Below are 18,523 nucleotides of genomic sequence, written 5' to 3' on the forward strand. Positions count from 1 at the left end.
GATTAGATGGCGTAAGTGAATTCTTAAAAAGTTGATTGAGTTCAACAACTCATATAATTAAGAGATAAGTAAAATTGAGTAAACAATGACAGATTTGAAAGCAAGTCTCCCAGCTGATATAGCATTGATTTTTGTCCAATAGTAAGAAATAGTTTTTGACTTACTTTTCTTGTGCTCCGTCATATTTTACCTTTTTTTTTTCCGGGGATGAAATTTTGGTGTATTTTCAATCTGAGTATCTAAATCAGAATGCTAGGAGCAGTAAGGATTTTCTAAATGCTCTAGTACCTGTTTCTTTGCTTCTTATTTTTCATAAACTCTAGAAATTTTGAACTAGGATAATATGGGAATAATGTAGACCCCGTACCCATGGAGAGATCGATATTGCTACGTTACTGCTATTACTACCACTAAGACTAACAGTATTAAGGTGAAAATTTTAGGGGATGTTGAGCGGACGTTGAATTAAATCGAAACGTGTTATGTGCATGCAGGTTGTCAAAAGGGCGCATTAGCATTATCTCACAAACAGCTTAGATTATTAAATTGAAAGAATATTATGTTGAAGGGGGTGCTGGACTAGCCAAAACACAATATGTGAATTCTACTACTACGGCTTTTATTACTACTACTACCGCTATTAATACAGCTACTACTAAGGCTGAGGGTATTAAGCTTGATATTTCAATAAACGTTGAACTAAATGAAAACGTACTATGTGCATTCAAGTTGTCAAAAGGGCTTAACCTTAATATCCCGGGAACGGCTTACGGTATTAAGTTGAAACTTCCAGGGCATGTTGAGGGGATTGTTCAGCTACCTATAAGGCACTATGTGCATACTGCTACTACTACTACTACTAATGCTACTAATACTACTACTACTACTGAAGCTAAGGGTATTAAGGTGGAACTTTCAGCCCATGTTGAGGGGGAATGTTGGGTCCCGGTCCCTAATTATCAGCTAAATATCCTTTGTGTAAATGATCATTTCCCCATAAATTCATTCCGCTTTTCCCTTTTTCCACAAGAATCTTTTTTCTTCTTTATGACTAAGTAAGGTAATTAAAATGGACAGACATTTCACCCAGACGATTAAGTGATCAGGCAAGACTATTTTTTCGGATGAATTTTGTAAAATAATTGAGTCAGGTCACGCGGCTGAATCACGACAATTTATCAAGTATTTTGGGCAATAGGTTGCATCAAGACTGGGCTGGGTAATTGTAGACAGAGAAAAGCCAAGACGGATAGTCCAAGTAATTGAGAGGCCAATGTTTAAATGGCTGGGGCACGGGTAAATGGCAGGAGTATGAATGACTCTCTTATTGGACACATACTTGTCAGGTTAATTTTGGAAAGGCATGCCTGCCTAGAGTCTTACCCCTGAATCGGTCAGAATGTCCAAAGAGCAAACCCATGCAACAGCTGCAATATATTTTTGTGTATTTTGTTTTCAGTCTGTTTTTGTGTATTAATCTTGAACTAAACAGTAACTCTTTTTCCAGTTATTGTGTCTATATATATTTTTGCTAACCTAGGTTCACCAAGTCCTGCCAAGATTTTTACTTTAGGAGAATTACTTTTCGTAGTTTGAGACAGGTTTATCTTCTGAGAGAAGATGCCCCGGGCACGGTTTTGGAGTGCAGATATATGTTACCAGCTTCCGGTTTACCTGCAGAACAGCCCTTCTCCAAATTGGGTAGCTGGTTATCACGTGAGAAATGCACTATTGTCGATGACTATGACGAAAAGTGTAGATTATGCAATCCATGTAAATTACCTAGAGGATAAGCAGTGCAAATTAAAGACTGGGATTCCTGTCTTCAAGGGGTTTGTGACTCTCACAATAGAGGTTTTATATGCTCCAATTATCACTATGATAAATGTGATCACTACTTACCCCGGTATGATTGGAAAAAACCCTAAACGTGATTTCAGTTTATTTCCAAGAGTCTGGTATCGTCGTGTTTTAAATTGTTTTGGGAGGAAAAACCTGGTCTACGCTTCAATTGTTAGAATAATAAGAAAGTATGGTTTCTACGTCATCACTGTAAAGACAATGGCTACTATGGTTATAAGCTGACTGATTTTTATTTGGCTGTTACAGAAAGTGATTCTTCATATGAGAAAACCGTGCCTGACATTGCTTCAAATAAGCAAATTGAAACATGTGAATTTTACAATATGAATCAAAATAGTGTAATTGACTTTACAAAGAGATATAATAAAGGTGAAGTGGCATTGTATTGCAGAAAATGTGACCCTGACTTTTGAACGCCAAGATCAGTACAAATTGAACCCCAATGATCTGCCGTCACTACTCGTTGTCGAAGATCATCTAAACGTAGAAGAAGAAATCTAAAAGGCGAAGACAAAGACTTTTATTGTACATACATTTTTTTATTAATAAACAAATATACACAAATTATTAAAACACTTTATTCTTAGGGCACTGAAATCAATATTATACAAGTAATTTTGGTCGATAAATATAGTACTCGCTTTCGATTTTAAATAAAAGATTTTTCATTTCAATCAAGGAAGGTTTTGATATGAGACGTGCAGAATGCATAAGGTAGGCCAAGAGGATCGAAAAATTGAATATTCTTTGCTGTTTGAAAGATGTATAGCCAATATCTTTGCATTCGACAATCTGCTATTAACAATGATAATGCTATCGCTAGCGTTATAAATGTGTTCAGAAAAATTCCGAAGGTATACAATGGGTTTAGTAATTGGACATGTACGGATCAAAGTTGAATACATTGATTATTTGATTTGTGTTCATGGTGCAAACTCTAATAGAAGACTACCATCGGGGGTAATTTCCAAATAGATTTCAAATTCATTTAGCGAGATTAGTACTATATTCTCCGTCAATGGCTCGGCAAAGGTACACTCCAAATACAATGATCAATATCAATACAATACAATGATCAACATCAATACAATGATGTCGTGACTTTTTGCAAACATTGTATCGGTTAAATCATCTTCATACAGTTGTGAATCTCGATCTAGGGATTGCATTGTCAATTCATATAGGGTCCTATAGGATTTATCAAGGGATAAATTGTAGATTGGAATCCCATTTACTTTACACACAAGAGAGGAAAGTCCAAACATTTGAAATTTGTGTGGGGAACTTTTAATTCACTAGCAATAGACATACTTTAGTTTTTAAAAGGTGCTTATAATGAATCAGTGCTGATATTGGACGATATAAAATAGGACTACACATTAATCACGTAAAATCAAGGCGTTTTATATAAAATGCAGTGAAATGGGGCTTTTTTTTGTAACTAACAACTGATTTTCAATATTCCTAGCATTATTTTGACGTGAAAACGTACTGGTGGATTAGTAGAATCTACGACAGACATTTTAGGCCAAAACAAGTCAACACAGTTCCAAAAAACGTCTCAACGCATTTACGTTTCATTGCCATTTGAATGTCTCATCCTAGAATTGAAGTCCCTCTTCGCAGCCATAATGTGCGCCCAGGCTATCCTGAGAAATTGGCCTGAAATCTGGAAAAAGAACTAGTCGTCCAGACTTGGCAGGTTTTTTAAAAAATCTGGTGGTTTTTTAAAAAAAATATCTGTAAAAATATATCAGCCATCTTTATCAAGTCTGTTTTTTTTAGACAAAATCTAAAGAAAATAAATCAGAACCCTCAGTTAGAGACTTTAAGTTTTCTCTGGTCAAAACAACTCTTTACCCCTATTTTTATTTATGAATTTTAGTGTCTAGTTTTTTCCTTCTTTAGGTATTGTCTTGAAAAGCTTTTTCTACTACCACGTTCGTACGAACGTCCAGTTTCTCGTCCTCTTACTATTATAGCCCAGAAAAAGGAAAAATAAATTAAAAAACTTTTCAAAGGACATAGGTTTCTGGCATAGTGCGTCATAAATTGGATCGTCTAGATTCAGTAATGTTTATTTTAACCTGACACGTGATAAAAATTGCTTGTATCACATCTTTATACGTCCCTGCAAATTAATCCGTCCCTTCATACGTAGCTTGCGAATTAATCAACAACAGCAAAAGTCTACCTCTTAGTCTGTATGAAAATCCAAGGAAGTAAACGAGTATTAAGTTGAATTTTAGATGCTAACAAACATAGTCTACATCAAGACCTACTAAACAAACTGCATGACCTATTTCACTCAACCAAGCTTTCTTGATAGAGCTGGCTTTTGCTTTCAAGGCTTTACCACATTTCTTGCAATTGAAAGCTTTCGTTCCGTTTATAGCTCCACAGGTACAAGTAGTAATCCCTCTTTTGGACCATTTTGTTAGCCCACTAAGGATTTTTTTCTTGTCCATGCTGGTAATAGTCAAACTTTTTGCTCGTTCATTTGCGACTTTATTGCCATCATCAAAATTTACTTTTGAAATTTTTGCCTCATAGAGAAGATTTGACTACATTACGACGAGCTAAATCACAAATAGTCAGAATCGCCGTGTATATTTTTAAAAGAAGAATTCTTAAACATTCTCAATGAAATAATCCTATCCCATAGCGCATCAATTAAGATTTATCTTCCTCCTTTTAAGTTTATGGTTAATTCTGTCATAAGACCTATTGCATATGACTTATTGGTCGAACACATCAAACCCCAAACATTCTGTCGCAAGAAAGCAACTTGTAATTTGACTCACTGTCACTAGCCAGACTCCGAGCGACAAAATTAACTAGAAACTTAAAAGAAAGGCGGCTAAATCTGCCTAAATACACTAAGGAGAAAAAAAAATCAAAGGGAGATTTTAACAAGGTACTTGTGTATTATACGCCAAACACTCAAGTTTACGCTGTGTAAAACTCGAGAACAAACCGGTTTCTTCGTTAGTTTCTTTCAGCTTAGCATGAGACAACACAAGTGAAAGAATAGGTGAGAAATATATAATATGGGTTATATATTTGCACATTAGGGGGGAGGGATAAAGTATTTGGACATTTTGAAAACAATTTTTACTTCATAATATGCAGAATAATTGTGCCTAACACATTTAGCATGCAGACCCGCTATACTTACCCCCCCCCCCCTAATGTGCAAATATATAGTCCAAGTTTATTTCTAAACTATTGCTATATTTCCATCATATTTTGTGATATTTCATTCAAATTGAGCATCAAAGAAACAGGTTCAGACTAAATGAAGCACTTGAGTGCTCAGCATATAATTCACAAGTACCCTTAATAATTAGTAAATTGAATAGTTTCCATTTTAGTCCCCTTTATATTCACCATACACAATTTCTAATTTTTTTTCCGGGAATATTTTTGCCAAGATTGAGATATTTCTAATGCTCCTAAAGTATTGTCATTGTGAATTTGACATTTTGCATGAATTCAGCTTGATCTCTCCTTCTGTTCAACATTCTCAGTGGTTGAACAATTTTTATTATTAAGTCAATTTATAGAAACAGGCAAATTTTATGTTTACCTGAGACAGTCGATCATTCCTTAAGGAAAATCAAGAGACAGTCGATCATTCCTTAGGGAAAAATGAATACTTGCTCTGCAAGTATTCATGCAAATGTTTTATTTACCTGAGACAGTCGATCGGGAAAAATAAATAGGGAAAAGGAAAAAATAAAAATAAAATAAATACTTAGGGAAAAATAAATACTTGCTGGACCCATTAAATTTTAAAACGAATAACTCATGTCTCGCAAGGGAAAAAAGAAAATTTCCATACTCTTGGATAGTCTATTTAATTCCTTTAAAAATTACCAATTTATAAAAGAACAAACGATTATTCATGACTACAGTAATTTTTTAAAATAAAGTTTTGCTTGGAGAATTTGATTTCTTCCTTGTGATATTCCCATGATTTTAAAGAAGTCCTTTTAAAAGTTTAAAGAGATATTGCTGACTATGGTAATGACTTGATATTCACCAAGTCTGACTGAAATCGGATGCGTATCATGCGAGTTCTCTGACTTTAATTCTAAGTTTCAGTGTCGCACAATTTTAGAAAGAAAAAAATTGCCTTTTACAGATTCAATTTGAATATGTGGGAAAATTCATGGTACATGCAGCATGATTTCATAAAGACACTGAAAATCTTCACAAGTTAATCTGCATTAAGATTGCGAATTTCACAGTAGATGAGAAAGCAGCATTATCATTTTATTTTTTTTCACAATTAGGGAATTTTATGGTTAATTTACAGAACCAAAGGCAGACATTAAACACATCATAAAACAATCAATTCTTCTTTTATCATGGGCAACGTTATAGCATAAAATCAATTATTTCTGTAAAATTTATCAAAAGCTAAATGTTGTTTTTTTTTAGATTACTCTCCTTACAGAAGCTTTGCCAAACGTATTCATATTCTTTAAAATTATATTCTATCAAACTTGCATATTTTCCTAAGAGATAATGTCACCAATCCCGGGAAGCTAGTCCGTCTAATAGTTACCACATGCGAAGAGACAAAATGCTGTGTTAAAACCTCTGTGGCGACATACGCTGCTTCGAAGTTATGACTGACGTCAAGTAAGGCTGTGTCCTTTCACCTTTTATTTTCTTCCTAGTTTTAGACTACATCTTTAGACAGATAAATGGGCCTGAAATCTGAATTGCAAGAAAGCTTCTCCAGGATGTCAATTTTGCCGATGATGTTGGGCCCACAAAAGCGGAAAAGCAAAAGCTTCCGGACTTTCTGAACAAACTCGCGAATTAAGCTGAAGCATTCGGACTACGCACCAGCGTTCCAAAGACTAAAATTATGTCAATTAGCAATTCACCCATGAGAATCCGACTATGAGATAAAGCCATCGAATCGGTAATAGACTTCAAGTACTTAGGGAACACAGTAACTTCCAGTGGTAATTCTGAAAAAGTATTATTCACCAGAGCAGCCCTAACCAACGTGGCATTTCACAATACACAATACATCACAACATATTAAACCGCACTAGCCATTTCAATTTCCAATCGAATAAGCCCATTTTGAAGTTTCAACGAAAACGGTTTCAATAAAAACCTTATATGCCCCCAGGGTATAGCTTACAACCCTTGTCCTGGGGGTTGTGGGGGGGGTAGTCATCCTTAAAGATCTAATTTCCAAAACTTTCAAATATGTTGAACAAAATGGCTATCTAACATTTTGATTGGACGTGTTTGGAGAAAAGGTGGGCGGGAGAGGGGGGTTAGGTGTCCTCCAATAACTTTCGACTATTCAAAGGGGCACTAGCCCTTTGAATTTCCAATCGAATGCACCCTTTTTCAAGTTTCTATGACAAAGCTTCCAATAAAAACCAAACAGGCTCCCAGGGTATAACTTGTATCCCTTGCCCTGAGGGGTCTGAGGGGGAGGGGTTGTCATCCTCAAAGACCTAATTTCCAGAACTTACAACTATGTTGAACAAAATGGCTATCTCAAAATTTTGATTGGATGTGATTGGATAAATGGTGGACGTGAGAGAGAGTTTAGTAGCATCCAATCACTTTCGACTATAAAAAACGGCAATAGCCCTTTGAATTTCCAATCGAATGAGCCTTTTTTCAAGTTTCTACGACAAAACTTTCAATGAAAACCTTATATGCCCCCTGGGCATAAACTTGTTCAACTTAGTTCACATTTTTGAAGTTTCTACGACAACGCTTTCTATAAAAACCTTATATAACTTAAAATCCTTGCCCTGAGGGCTGTGGGGGAGTGTCCTCCTCAAAAACATAATTTCTATCTGGAGATCAACTACGCTGAAAAAAGGGCTATCTTAAAATTTTGATTGGATATGTTTTGAGAAATGGTGGGCGTGGAAGGGGTGTTAGTTTCCTTCCGATCACTTTCGACTATTAAAAAGGGCACAAGCCACTCCAATTTCCCCTTTTTAATAGTCGAAAGTAATTGGAGGGCAACTAATCCTCTCTCACGCCCACCATTTCCCCAAACACATACAATCAAAATTTTTAGATTTTGCCATTTTTACTACGTAGTTGAAAGTTCTGGAAATTATGTCTTTATGGATGACATCCCCCCCCCCCACAGCCCTCAGGACAAGGGTTGTAGCTTATGCCCTGGGGGATTATGAGGTTTTTATAAAAAGAGTTGTCGTAGAAACTTCAAAAAGAGCTCATTCGATTTGAAATTGCAACGGGTAAAGGCCTTTTTAATAGTCGAAAGTGATTGAAGAGCAACTAACTCCCCTTTCACATCCTCCATTTTCCTAAACACATCCATTCAAAATTTTGAGATATTCATTTTGTTCAACATAGGTATAAGTTCTGGAAATTAGAAAATTAGGATGACAACCCTTCCCCCCACACAGCCCTCAGGGCAAAGGTTATAAATTATGCCCTGGGGGCATATAAGGTGTTTATAGAAAGCGTTGTCGTAGAAACTCAAAAAGGGCTCATTCGATTGGAAACTGAAAGGGCTAGTGGCCTTTTTAATTGTCGAAAGTGATTGGAAGACTTGACATTTTTAAAGTAAAGATCGATCTGGGTACAATGTATTATTATTTTTGTTTTGTTGTTTAGACCAGAGCACTTCGTATCGAAGGTGTTGTCGTGGGAGCTTCGAAAAGGGTTCATTCAGTCGGAAATAGGAAGGACTAATGCCATTTTTAATAGTCGAAAGTGATTGGAGGGCAACTAGTCCTCCTCCCATGCCCACCTTCTCATTTGCCCATTATGTTTAAAAACTAAATGTTGCCTTAATATTAAATCAAAATGCACTGTGTTAATGCTAATTCCCAATAAGGCATCTCACCAGTATCCTAAGAACGGCTGAGGGTATTATGTTCAAACTTTTGGGGCTACAGCTGCTCTTAAAATTTAACCAAATCAGAATAGCGTAAGTGTATCCAAGCTATCAAAGAAAGTAAACAGATTTTTTTTGCAAATAGTATCAATTTTTCTATTTCAGGTCAACTAGAGGAGTTATGAAATTAAACTAAACACTACTATTTGTGTCTAGATTTTTAAAAGGGTGTATGTTGTTAAAAATTGCTGAAAATTTTTCTCTGATTGAAATACGGAAACTGTATGTGATTTTCGAGAGTCTATAGTCTAAGTAATTTAATGCAGATGCTCTACGAAAATTGGGAATGTGAAACATAGACCTTACTATTTTCTCTCCTTTTCAAGGCAACTTGCTGTAGTGACCGAGTACATTGTTGTCCATTCAATTTTCGATGCAGACCAGGAGGATGCTTTCACAGTGAATCTGCATTTTCTAACGCCTTATTTAACATAGAGTCTTACAAGCAGCTTGAAGCTGAAGAAGATGATGAAGTATTAAATAAATTTATCGACGACATGTTTGAAAAATAAATGTTGAATTGTGATCCATGGATTCTAATATATTTATATTCTTTGAAATCTTTTGGTGAAGGAGGTTTTTCAATGATTAGCCTATAGCACAAACATTAAAAAGACAGCAAAACACTTTGTTCAGTTGTTAATGCTAGAAAATTATGGAAATATAGCCCTATTTTCTTCTTACATAGATTGTTACGCAGACGATTTTTCATAATCTCATCCGTAGAATCAAATTACTGGCCCCCCAGCAGGCTGCTGAATGTGATTTCAAACTCTGGGTGTCGTATTACCACAGGGTTGTAGCTGTATCTACCACTGGCAGAGTTTTTATGCTAAAGGTATTAAACACGATAACTTGCGTGATATCTACTAAATAGTAATATAATAAATACAACAATTTTAAAATAAATACTATATATAAAAAAAGGAAATGCTAAAACGTCAATTCCTGTAATTAAAAATAAAGAGAAACATCAGTGCTACTCATACAATTCGGTTTTCATTTTACGTGAAAGTGCGAAAATATAAAGCTCCGGTTAAGGGTTCTAAACAATGATGAACTCAGAGACTGTTTTATTTCAATTGGACGTTATTTTTGAGGGACATTACGCTCTTTCAAAAATTTTGTAGAATTTCTTCTTGTAACTATCAATTACCGTTGAGTTGAATCCCGATGAAAATTAATGTTTTCAAGATGGTAGCAATGGAAAGGTTTGTCATTAAACTATGCATTTAAAAACCTGCTTTCAAATTTCGGTTACTATGAGCTGGTGTTCGCTCTTCAGAACTTTCTAGCTACTGCTGCAACCCCGATTTTGCAGCTACCTTCTTACAAAACTAAGAAGAAAGTAAGGATAACTGAAAGGTAATGAAGCTTGACTAAAGGAGAAGTAAAATGTAAGTTATTTATACAATTGCTGAAAACTGGAAGATAAAGACAGACATCACTGCACTAACATATTGCAGATGCATGTTAAGAAATTAAGAGTGAGTAGTTATTCCAGATCAGTACTATTTAAAAATTAAAATGAGATATTAAAAATCAATGTGTTAAAGAAAGACTTGGGGAGGAAGGGGGCATTTTCAGCCATGGTTAAGCTATACGAAATAGCTTAAAAAACAATTTTCTTTATTGTTAATAGAAAAAGGGAATTGCTTTATTTTTCTAAATTAATTATAATTTTTTTTAAATTATTTACCAACTGAAAAATAGCAATTTATAAATAAAATTAATTTTCAAGCGATTTCCAATTTAAGCTATGACCAACTTACTACTACCTCTACTCCTAACAACGCATGGCATCACCAAGCCTTTTGAGTCCAATACAGGTTTCACACGCTCCTTCTCAATCCCAACTTTTTCAAAGTTCCACTCTTTAGTCTTTTCATAAAATTTTAACTTCCTTTAAATCCTTCCTTAAGACCTCTCCTCCTCCCCTCGAATTTGGTAATGGCCTGTGTTTCGTAAGCCATTCAAAGCACCCATGCTAAAAGCGGAATCGATCACTGTCACTACCGTGGCTTCTCTTATTCAAATCTTCCATCACAGACTTATCTTCTTATTAAATTAATTACAAAAAAAAACATTCCAAAAAAGGTGTTTCTCAAAAACAAGTAAAGGTCATAATAAACTTATGATCAACAGAGATAAAACCTACAACAATTCAAACTCAAAACGACCAGAAGTTACTATTAAAGAATAAATGAAACCCAAAACGAACAGGAATTATGTAAACAATAATAACGAATTAAAATTCAAGAAGTGTGAATAAATAAATCTTAAAACGAGGAAAGCTTAATTTGAATATACAAATCAATCTTAAAACGAAAAAAACTCACTGCAAACCAGAATTTGGCTACTGCCCCCTATCCTTGCCATATAATTCTGAAACCAACTGTGTCATTTATGTTTTACTGGAAATGAATTATGGTACAAATATTTTCTTTTGGACCTATGACAGGACTAAAATTAAAACAGAAGTTACTTCGAAATTAAATTCCAGAAATTAATTTTATTAATTTTATTGTAAAATCGAAAAAAGGGCCTTACAACACCTCCTTTTGCTCGCTTTACTCTTTGAAACCAGCAAACTCTGGTCTTAGATACTCACATTCCCATGTGACCATAAAATCTTTTCGTTTTTTTAAGAATTTATAGTTTGGCCTGCTATTTTTATACTGGAGAAAACTTTTCAGCAATTTTTAACAACGTACACCTTTTTGAAAATCTGGACACAAATGGTAGTGTTTAATTTAGTTTCATAACTCATCTAGTTGACCTGAAATAGAAAACTTGATACTATTTGCAAAAAAAATCCGTTTACTTTCTTTGATAGCTTGGATACACTTACGCTATTCTGATTTGGTTAAATTTTAAGAGCAGAAGTAGCCCCAAAAGTTTGAACATAATACCTTCAGCCGTTTTTAGGATACTGCTGAGATGCCTTATTGGGAATTAGCATTAACACAGTGCATGTTGGTTTAATCTTAAGGCAACCTTTAGTTTTTAAACATATTGGGCAAATGAGAAGGTGGGCATGGGAGGGGGACTACTTGCCCTCCAATCACTTTCGACTATTAAAAAGGCCACTAGCCCTTTCAGTTTCCAATCGAATGAGCCCTTTTTGAGTTTCTACGACAACGCTTTCTATAAACACCTTATATGCCCCCAGGGCATAACTTACAACCTTTGCCCTGGGGGCTGTATGGGGGGGGGGAGGGTTGTCATCCTCAAAGACCTAATTTCCAGAACTTTTACCTATGTTGAACAAAATGAATATCTCAAAATTTTGAATGAATGTGTTTGGGAAAATAGAGGGCGTGAGAGGGGGGTTAATTGCTCTTCAATCACTTTCGACTATTAAAAAGGCCTTTACCCGTTGCAATTTCAAATCGAATGAGCCCTTTTTGAGTTTCTACGACAACGCTTTCTATAAACACCTTATATGCCCCCAGGGCACAACTTACAACCTTTGCCCTGGGGGCTGTGTGTGGGGGGGGGGAGGGTTGTCATTCTCAAAGACCTAATTTCCAGAACTTTTACCTATGTTGAACAAAATGAATATCTCAAAATTTTGAATGAATGTGTTTGGGAAAATGGAGGGCGTGAGAGGGGGGTTAATTGCTTCAATCACTTTCGACTATTAAAAAGACCTTTACCCGTTGGAATTTCAAATCGAATGAGCCCTTTTTGAAGTTTTTACGACAACTCTTTATAAAAAACTCATATGCCCCCAGGGCATAACCTACAACCCTTGTCCTGAGGGCTGTGGGGGGGGGGGGGGCTGTCATCCACAAAGACATAATTACCAGAACTTTCAGCTACGTAGTAAAAATGGCTATCTCAAAATTTTGATTGTATGTGTTTGGGAAAATGGTGGGTGTGAGAGGGTTTAGTTGCCCTCCAATTACTTTCGACTATTAAAAAGGGCACTAGCCATTTCAATTTCCAATCAAATAAGCCCATTTTGAAGTTTCAACAAAAACGCTTTCAATAAAAACCTTATATGCCACCAGGGCATAGCTTGCAACCCTTGTCCTGGGGGCTCTGGGGGGGGGGTGTCATCCTTAAAGACCTAATTTCCAAAATTTTCCACTACGTTGAAAAAATGGCTATCTAAAAATTTTGATTGGATGGGTTTGGAGAAAAGGGGGGTTAGTTGTCCTCCAATCACTTTCGACTATTCAAAGGGACACTAGCCCTTTGATTTTCCAATCGAATGTACCCTTTTTCAAGTTTCTATGACAAAGCTTTCAATAAAAACCTTCTATGCCCCCAGGGCATAACTTTTAATCCTTGCCGTGAGGGCTCTGAGGGGAAGGGGTCGTCATCCTCAATGACCAAATTTCCAGAACTTACAACTACGTTGAACAAAATGGCTATATCAAAATTTTGATTGGATGTGATTGGATAAATGGTAGGCGTGAGAGGAGGGTTAGTAGCTGTCCAATCACTTTTGACTATTAAAAATGTCACTAGTCCTTTGAATTTCCAATCGAATGAGCCTTTTTTCAAGTTTCTACGACAAAGCTTTCAATTAAAACCTTATATGCCCCCAGGGCATAACTTGTTCAACGTAGTTCACATTTTTGAAATTTCTACGACAATGCTTTCTATAAAAACCTTATATTCCGTCAGGGAATAACCTAAAATCCTTGCCCTGAGGGCTGCGGGGGAGTGTCCTCCTCAAAAACATACTTTCTATCTGGAGATCAACTACGCTGAAAAAAGGGCTATCTTAAAATTTTGATTGGATGTGTTTTGAGAAAGGTGGGCGTGGAAAGGGTATTAGTTGCCTTCCGATCACTTTCGACTATTAAAAAGGGCACAAGCCACTCCAATTTCCAATTGAATGAGCCCTTTTCAAAGTTTCTACGACAACTTTTTTTTATACCAAGTGCCCTGGTCTAAAGGAAAAAAAAAAGATAAATAATACATTGTGCCAACATCGTTCTTATATGCCCTCCCGGCAATAACTTTAAACCCTTGCTCTGAGGGCTGTGGGGGAGTGTCCTTCTCCAAAACATAATTTGTATCTGGAAACCAATAACGCTGAACAAAATGGCTATCTAAAAAATTTGATGGGATGCATTTGGGGAAAAGGTGGGCGTGGAATGAGTGTTAGTTATTTTCCAATCACTTTCGACTATTAAAAAGGGCAGTAGCCATTCCAATTTCCAGTCGAATGAACCCTTTACCAAGTTTCTACGACAACTCTTTCGATACGAAGTGCCCTGGCATGGAAAAAAAATACATTGTGTTAACATCGTTCTTTACTTAGGCAGCGCGATTGTGCTGCCTATGATTGTTTTTTTAGTGCATAGTTGTGATATCCTTTGCCTCCGTTCGAGGTTCTCAATTATAATATTTTAAGTCGTTTTAATAGAAAAAAATAAAAGAGAACCTCCTACGGAACACAGAAGCAGGTGGCATCAGATTAAGCTCCGAAGCGTAGGTCATCAATATAGATTTTATAGACGACACGCAGTGCAAATGCATGGCAACAGGCGACTCTTCTCTGTCCATTAAATACAGCAACCAAGATATTAAACAATTTGTCAAGTCCAAATACCTGGGAAGCGTCATCGAAAACACTGGCTCGACAGTGAAAAAAGTACTCACCAGAATAGGACAAGCAAATGCCATCTTCAAAAACTTACGCCAAGTATAGAGATTTCAGGAATTTCCTCTGCGCCTAAGGTAAAGCCTTTTTAATAGCTATGTTATGCCGTTGCTAGCTTTTCTTGCGACCTTTTGGAACAATTAATGTTTGAAAGGACAAATTGATTTAAAAAATCAAATATGAGATATTACCAGCAAAACATGTCTCAGAACTCGTTTTAGCATGTAATAAATTCCAGGAGCCTCTGAAGGTCCCAAAGAATTCACAATCTTTTTCAAATTACTTACGGAAACTGGTTAAAAAACAAAAATACTACCATCATTATCAAACAGTGACGAGCTATTTTGACCAATCTCAGTAAATAATTTACAAAAACTATCAGCTATAGATTGATATTTTTCAATTCTTGCCCCATTCAGGTTAACTATCTTCTTAGGGATCTTATTATCTTTATGTTTATTTGTTTATTGACAACATTTCGGCAACTAACATAAATATGTCGATTTTTGTTCGACTGGTTTTTCAACATCAAGGAGGCACACTTGTGCCTCTATAAAGAGGCGACCCACCACAATGTTAAGCGATTTCAGGTCGTAGAGGTCGCAGAGAGACGGCGGTAATTGCATTTTGTAGCCCAAGCTCAAACTAAGAAACTTGCAAAATTTCATCCTCCTCCGACTTTATCTTCATGGGGTAAACTGGGCCGGAAGTTTGGACCCTCCCACCACAGCCCCCCGTTAACGTTGTCCGATTGGGCTGAAATTTAGAGGTTAAGCTTTCCTAGGGCCCGGGAGCTTATCCTCGAAATTTCAGCTCAATCCGATCACTCCTTCCCTGTTTTCAAAAACCAAATATAGCCACTTAAAATTCATCTCTTTTTTTTTTCTTAGCCACGCCTACAGGCCACAGTTGGCAACGGATCCGGTTGAATGAGGACTCATTCGAAGCAGAATTCGACCTGTTAGGGCCTTTTGATATTTTCAGACCGAAAAAATTATCACCCGAATTTGAATTTACGAAAAACCTTGTTTTCCTATATTAGCCCATGTTAATTTTTCCCTCCACAACCCCCCTTTAACGTTGTTCTGATCGGGCTGAAATTTAGAGGATAAGCTTTCCTGGGGCCTGGGAGCTTATCGTCGAAATTTCAGCTCAATCTGATCACTCCTTCCCTGTTTTCCAAAAACCACATATCAAGATTTTTGGGAATTTGCTTGCGTCGAAAATACCTTCTATTTGCTAAACAACAATTACTATTGTGTTTGTATAGTCCAGCGGCTGAGACTTCAGACTTTCAGGCGGAAAACTCGGGTTCGATTCACCATCAGAGCAACTTTTTTATATACTTTGAAAAGAAACTCAGTTTCTTTTTTAAATTATTTGAAAAAAATTACGTTTTCTAAAGAGTTAAAGAGGCTGAGTTACAAGGTCGACCCTTAAAACGTACAGGGATTAGGAGGCACAGTTGGGGGGCTGTTAAAGAGGCTGAGTCACAAGTTCGAACCTTAAAACGTACAGGGATTAGGAGGCACCCTGTACGACGTGATTTGAGTATTCAGGAATTAAAAGCCTTAACACAAGAATGTTCAAGAGCGGGGGTTTGGGGGCGGCAGCCCCCCAACTTTAACTCCTGACACGATCAGCTAACAGTTAGTCAAGCAATAATAAGTAATAAACTGTACAAAAACGTGCAGAAATTATTTGAAAAAAACTACGTTTTCTAAAGAGTTAAAGAGGCTGAGTTACAAGGTCGAACCTTAAAACGTACAGGGATTAGGAGGCACAGTTGGGGGCTACCACCCCCAAACCCCGCTTTCGCAGCCTTTAAATATAAAAAAATTTCTTTAAACTGAAAGTAAGGAGCGACATTAAAACTTAAAAAGAACAGAAATTATTCCGTATATGAAAGAGGCTGTGCCCTCCTCAACGCCTCGCTCTTTACGCTAAAGTTTTTATTGTTTAAAAAAAGAGTTGTGAGAAAGTCAAACTTTAGCGTAAAGAGCGAGGCGTTGAGGAGGGCACAGCCTCTTTCATATACGGAATAATTTCTGTTCTTTTTAAGTTTTCATGTCGCTCCTTATTTTCAGTTTAAAGAAATTTTTTTTTATATTTAATTTCTGAGAAATCGGTGGTTTGACTGGGGGGTACCCCCCCAACAGTGCCTCCTAATCCCATTACGTTTTAAGGTTCGACCTTGTAACTCAGCCTCTTTAACTCTTTAGAAAACGTAGTTTTTTTCAAATAATTCTACTATAAAGCTTGCTCTTAAATTTTATCATGTTTTGTAATTCCTTTGTTAACCACGGAGGTTTAAAATAAGTTTTCTTTCTCGATCTATTCTCATGTGGTCCTTTAATCTTGCAATACTCATGCATTGCTTCACGAATCATATCAGGAAACAGAAAATAACTTACTTCATGGTCCTTTGACTCAAAAAATCACTTCATTCTAGTTTTCCTATATTATCTTTTAATTTATTTAAATTTGGTTCATTGAAAACAAATATTTTGTCTTTATTTTTATGCTGGTCATTTGGATATGATGATAAATCACTAAACGACACCACTACAAATGCAAGGAGATGATCCAAACCTGGCGTATTTAGGACATTTGATGATTTCAGCCGGTCACAAATATCTTCACTAATTAACATGTTATCAATAAGCGTGGCCGTGCGTTCTGTGATTCGTGTGGGACTGTTAATTGACAGGAAAAAGCTAAATGATAGCTTAGTTGCAAAAAATTCCGCATTCGTGTTGTTTCCGAGCTCCAACGAGTTATGGTGAAAATCTCCCATTAGCATGAATGGCTTTTTACGCGACCATAAATTCTGACAAAGATTCTAAAAATGCTAAGACGTTTCCGAGCGGTTATAACTAGGTGTCCTGTAAACAGGGCCGTAACGTATAGGGGGGGGGGAGGGGGGACGACCCCCCAATGTTTTTGGTCACTTTGGGAAAAAAATAATTTAGTAAAATTGTGGGGCTTTGCGCCACGATTTTTTTGACGCCGTTAAAATTCTTTGTTTGGTTCATTAAAGACCCCGAAAATACTGACCGACTCGTGCAGTGATTTTACGTATTATATTCGAAACAGAAATTATGCTAATTATTGACAAAAAACAGTCGGTAAAAATGACCAGCCAAACAGTAAAATCTCTTGATCCCCTCCCTCCCCCCCAAAAAAACATCTTGGCTAGTAACGACAATGCCGGTAAATAAATGATAAAAATTTCGACAATATGTTTTCTTTTTACATAAACAACAAAAGACTCAAACAGATCTTCAACCCAGACACCTAAAGTATCAATTATATGTGGCTTCGACAAGATCACTTGATGATTTATTCCGCCTCAGACCACAGGATTAATGTACTTAGAAACAGGAATATTTATATCTGAACTCACTTTTCCATTCCACCCATCACGTTCACAAATGCCTCGTTAATATATATTAACTAAATTAAAGTAATTTCCTGCAAGATCAGATAGTCTATGAGTCAGAAGAGACATTTGGCGAAGAAAAGTTCGCCTTACTGTCACCAAAACAGTTTAGTCAATCTCCTGTCTGTTAGCCGGAACCCTGGCTTCCTGAAGACGGCTCAGCGAGACACTTTCTGATAGGTCCTTTATTCTAATTACTTGTTCGCCAGACTTTGCAAAGATACGACTCTGCACTCATCGAGCATTTCTCATACCCAGTACATCCCTAGCAGAATTTAGAACTTTATGTCTACGACGAGTAAGGCTTTCACTTACAAAACGTTGCAATCCTTTCAGCTTGCTCCGATTTTTCAATATTTATGGTGTAACTGCTGGATTTTTAAATCCGACTTCAACTGGGGGGATTTTGCTACTACTGGGTTCCCCAAAATACTATCATCCACAATGTCAGACTCGGACACCGATCATAGACCTTGTCTGTTTGTTATTAAGTCTAATGAATTATTGGTGGGATGCCTTGTTGTTTCATTCAGACCAGAAAGAGGGTGAATAACTATGCAAGAAGACTTACTAGCTTGTTGCATTTCATAGAGGTCATAATGTAGATTTGACAATGCCGATGCCAAGAAATCAACTTTTGATTCCAGCGCTCCGATTTGGTCCACTAATTTTT

The 18,523-nt window shown here is 36.5% G+C and overlaps 1 protein-coding gene across 1 annotated transcript; it reads left to right on the forward strand.

Moving 5' to 3' along the window:
- Nucleotides 1–185: 185 nt before the first annotated feature.
- On the forward strand, nucleotides 186–9,411 carry LOC148951890 (uncharacterized). Its single transcript, XM_089088754.1, has 2 exons — nucleotides 186–261; nucleotides 9,112–9,411. Exons 1-2 carry the CDS (start codon nucleotides 250–252, stop codon nucleotides 9,295–9,297), a joined length of 198 nt encoding a protein of 65 aa, XP_088944880.1. The 5' UTR covers nucleotides 186–249; the 3' UTR covers nucleotides 9,298–9,411.
- Nucleotides 9,412–18,523: the final 9,112 nt, after the last annotated feature.

The sequence above is a fragment of the Artemia sp. Qi Xiang Cuo genome, chromosome 5, assembly GCF_049724085.1.
Source record: "Artemia sp. Qi Xiang Cuo chromosome 5, ASM4972408v1, whole genome shotgun sequence".
NCBI classification, from domain to species: domain Eukaryota; kingdom Metazoa; phylum Arthropoda; class Branchiopoda; order Anostraca; family Artemiidae; genus Artemia; species Artemia sp. Qi Xiang Cuo.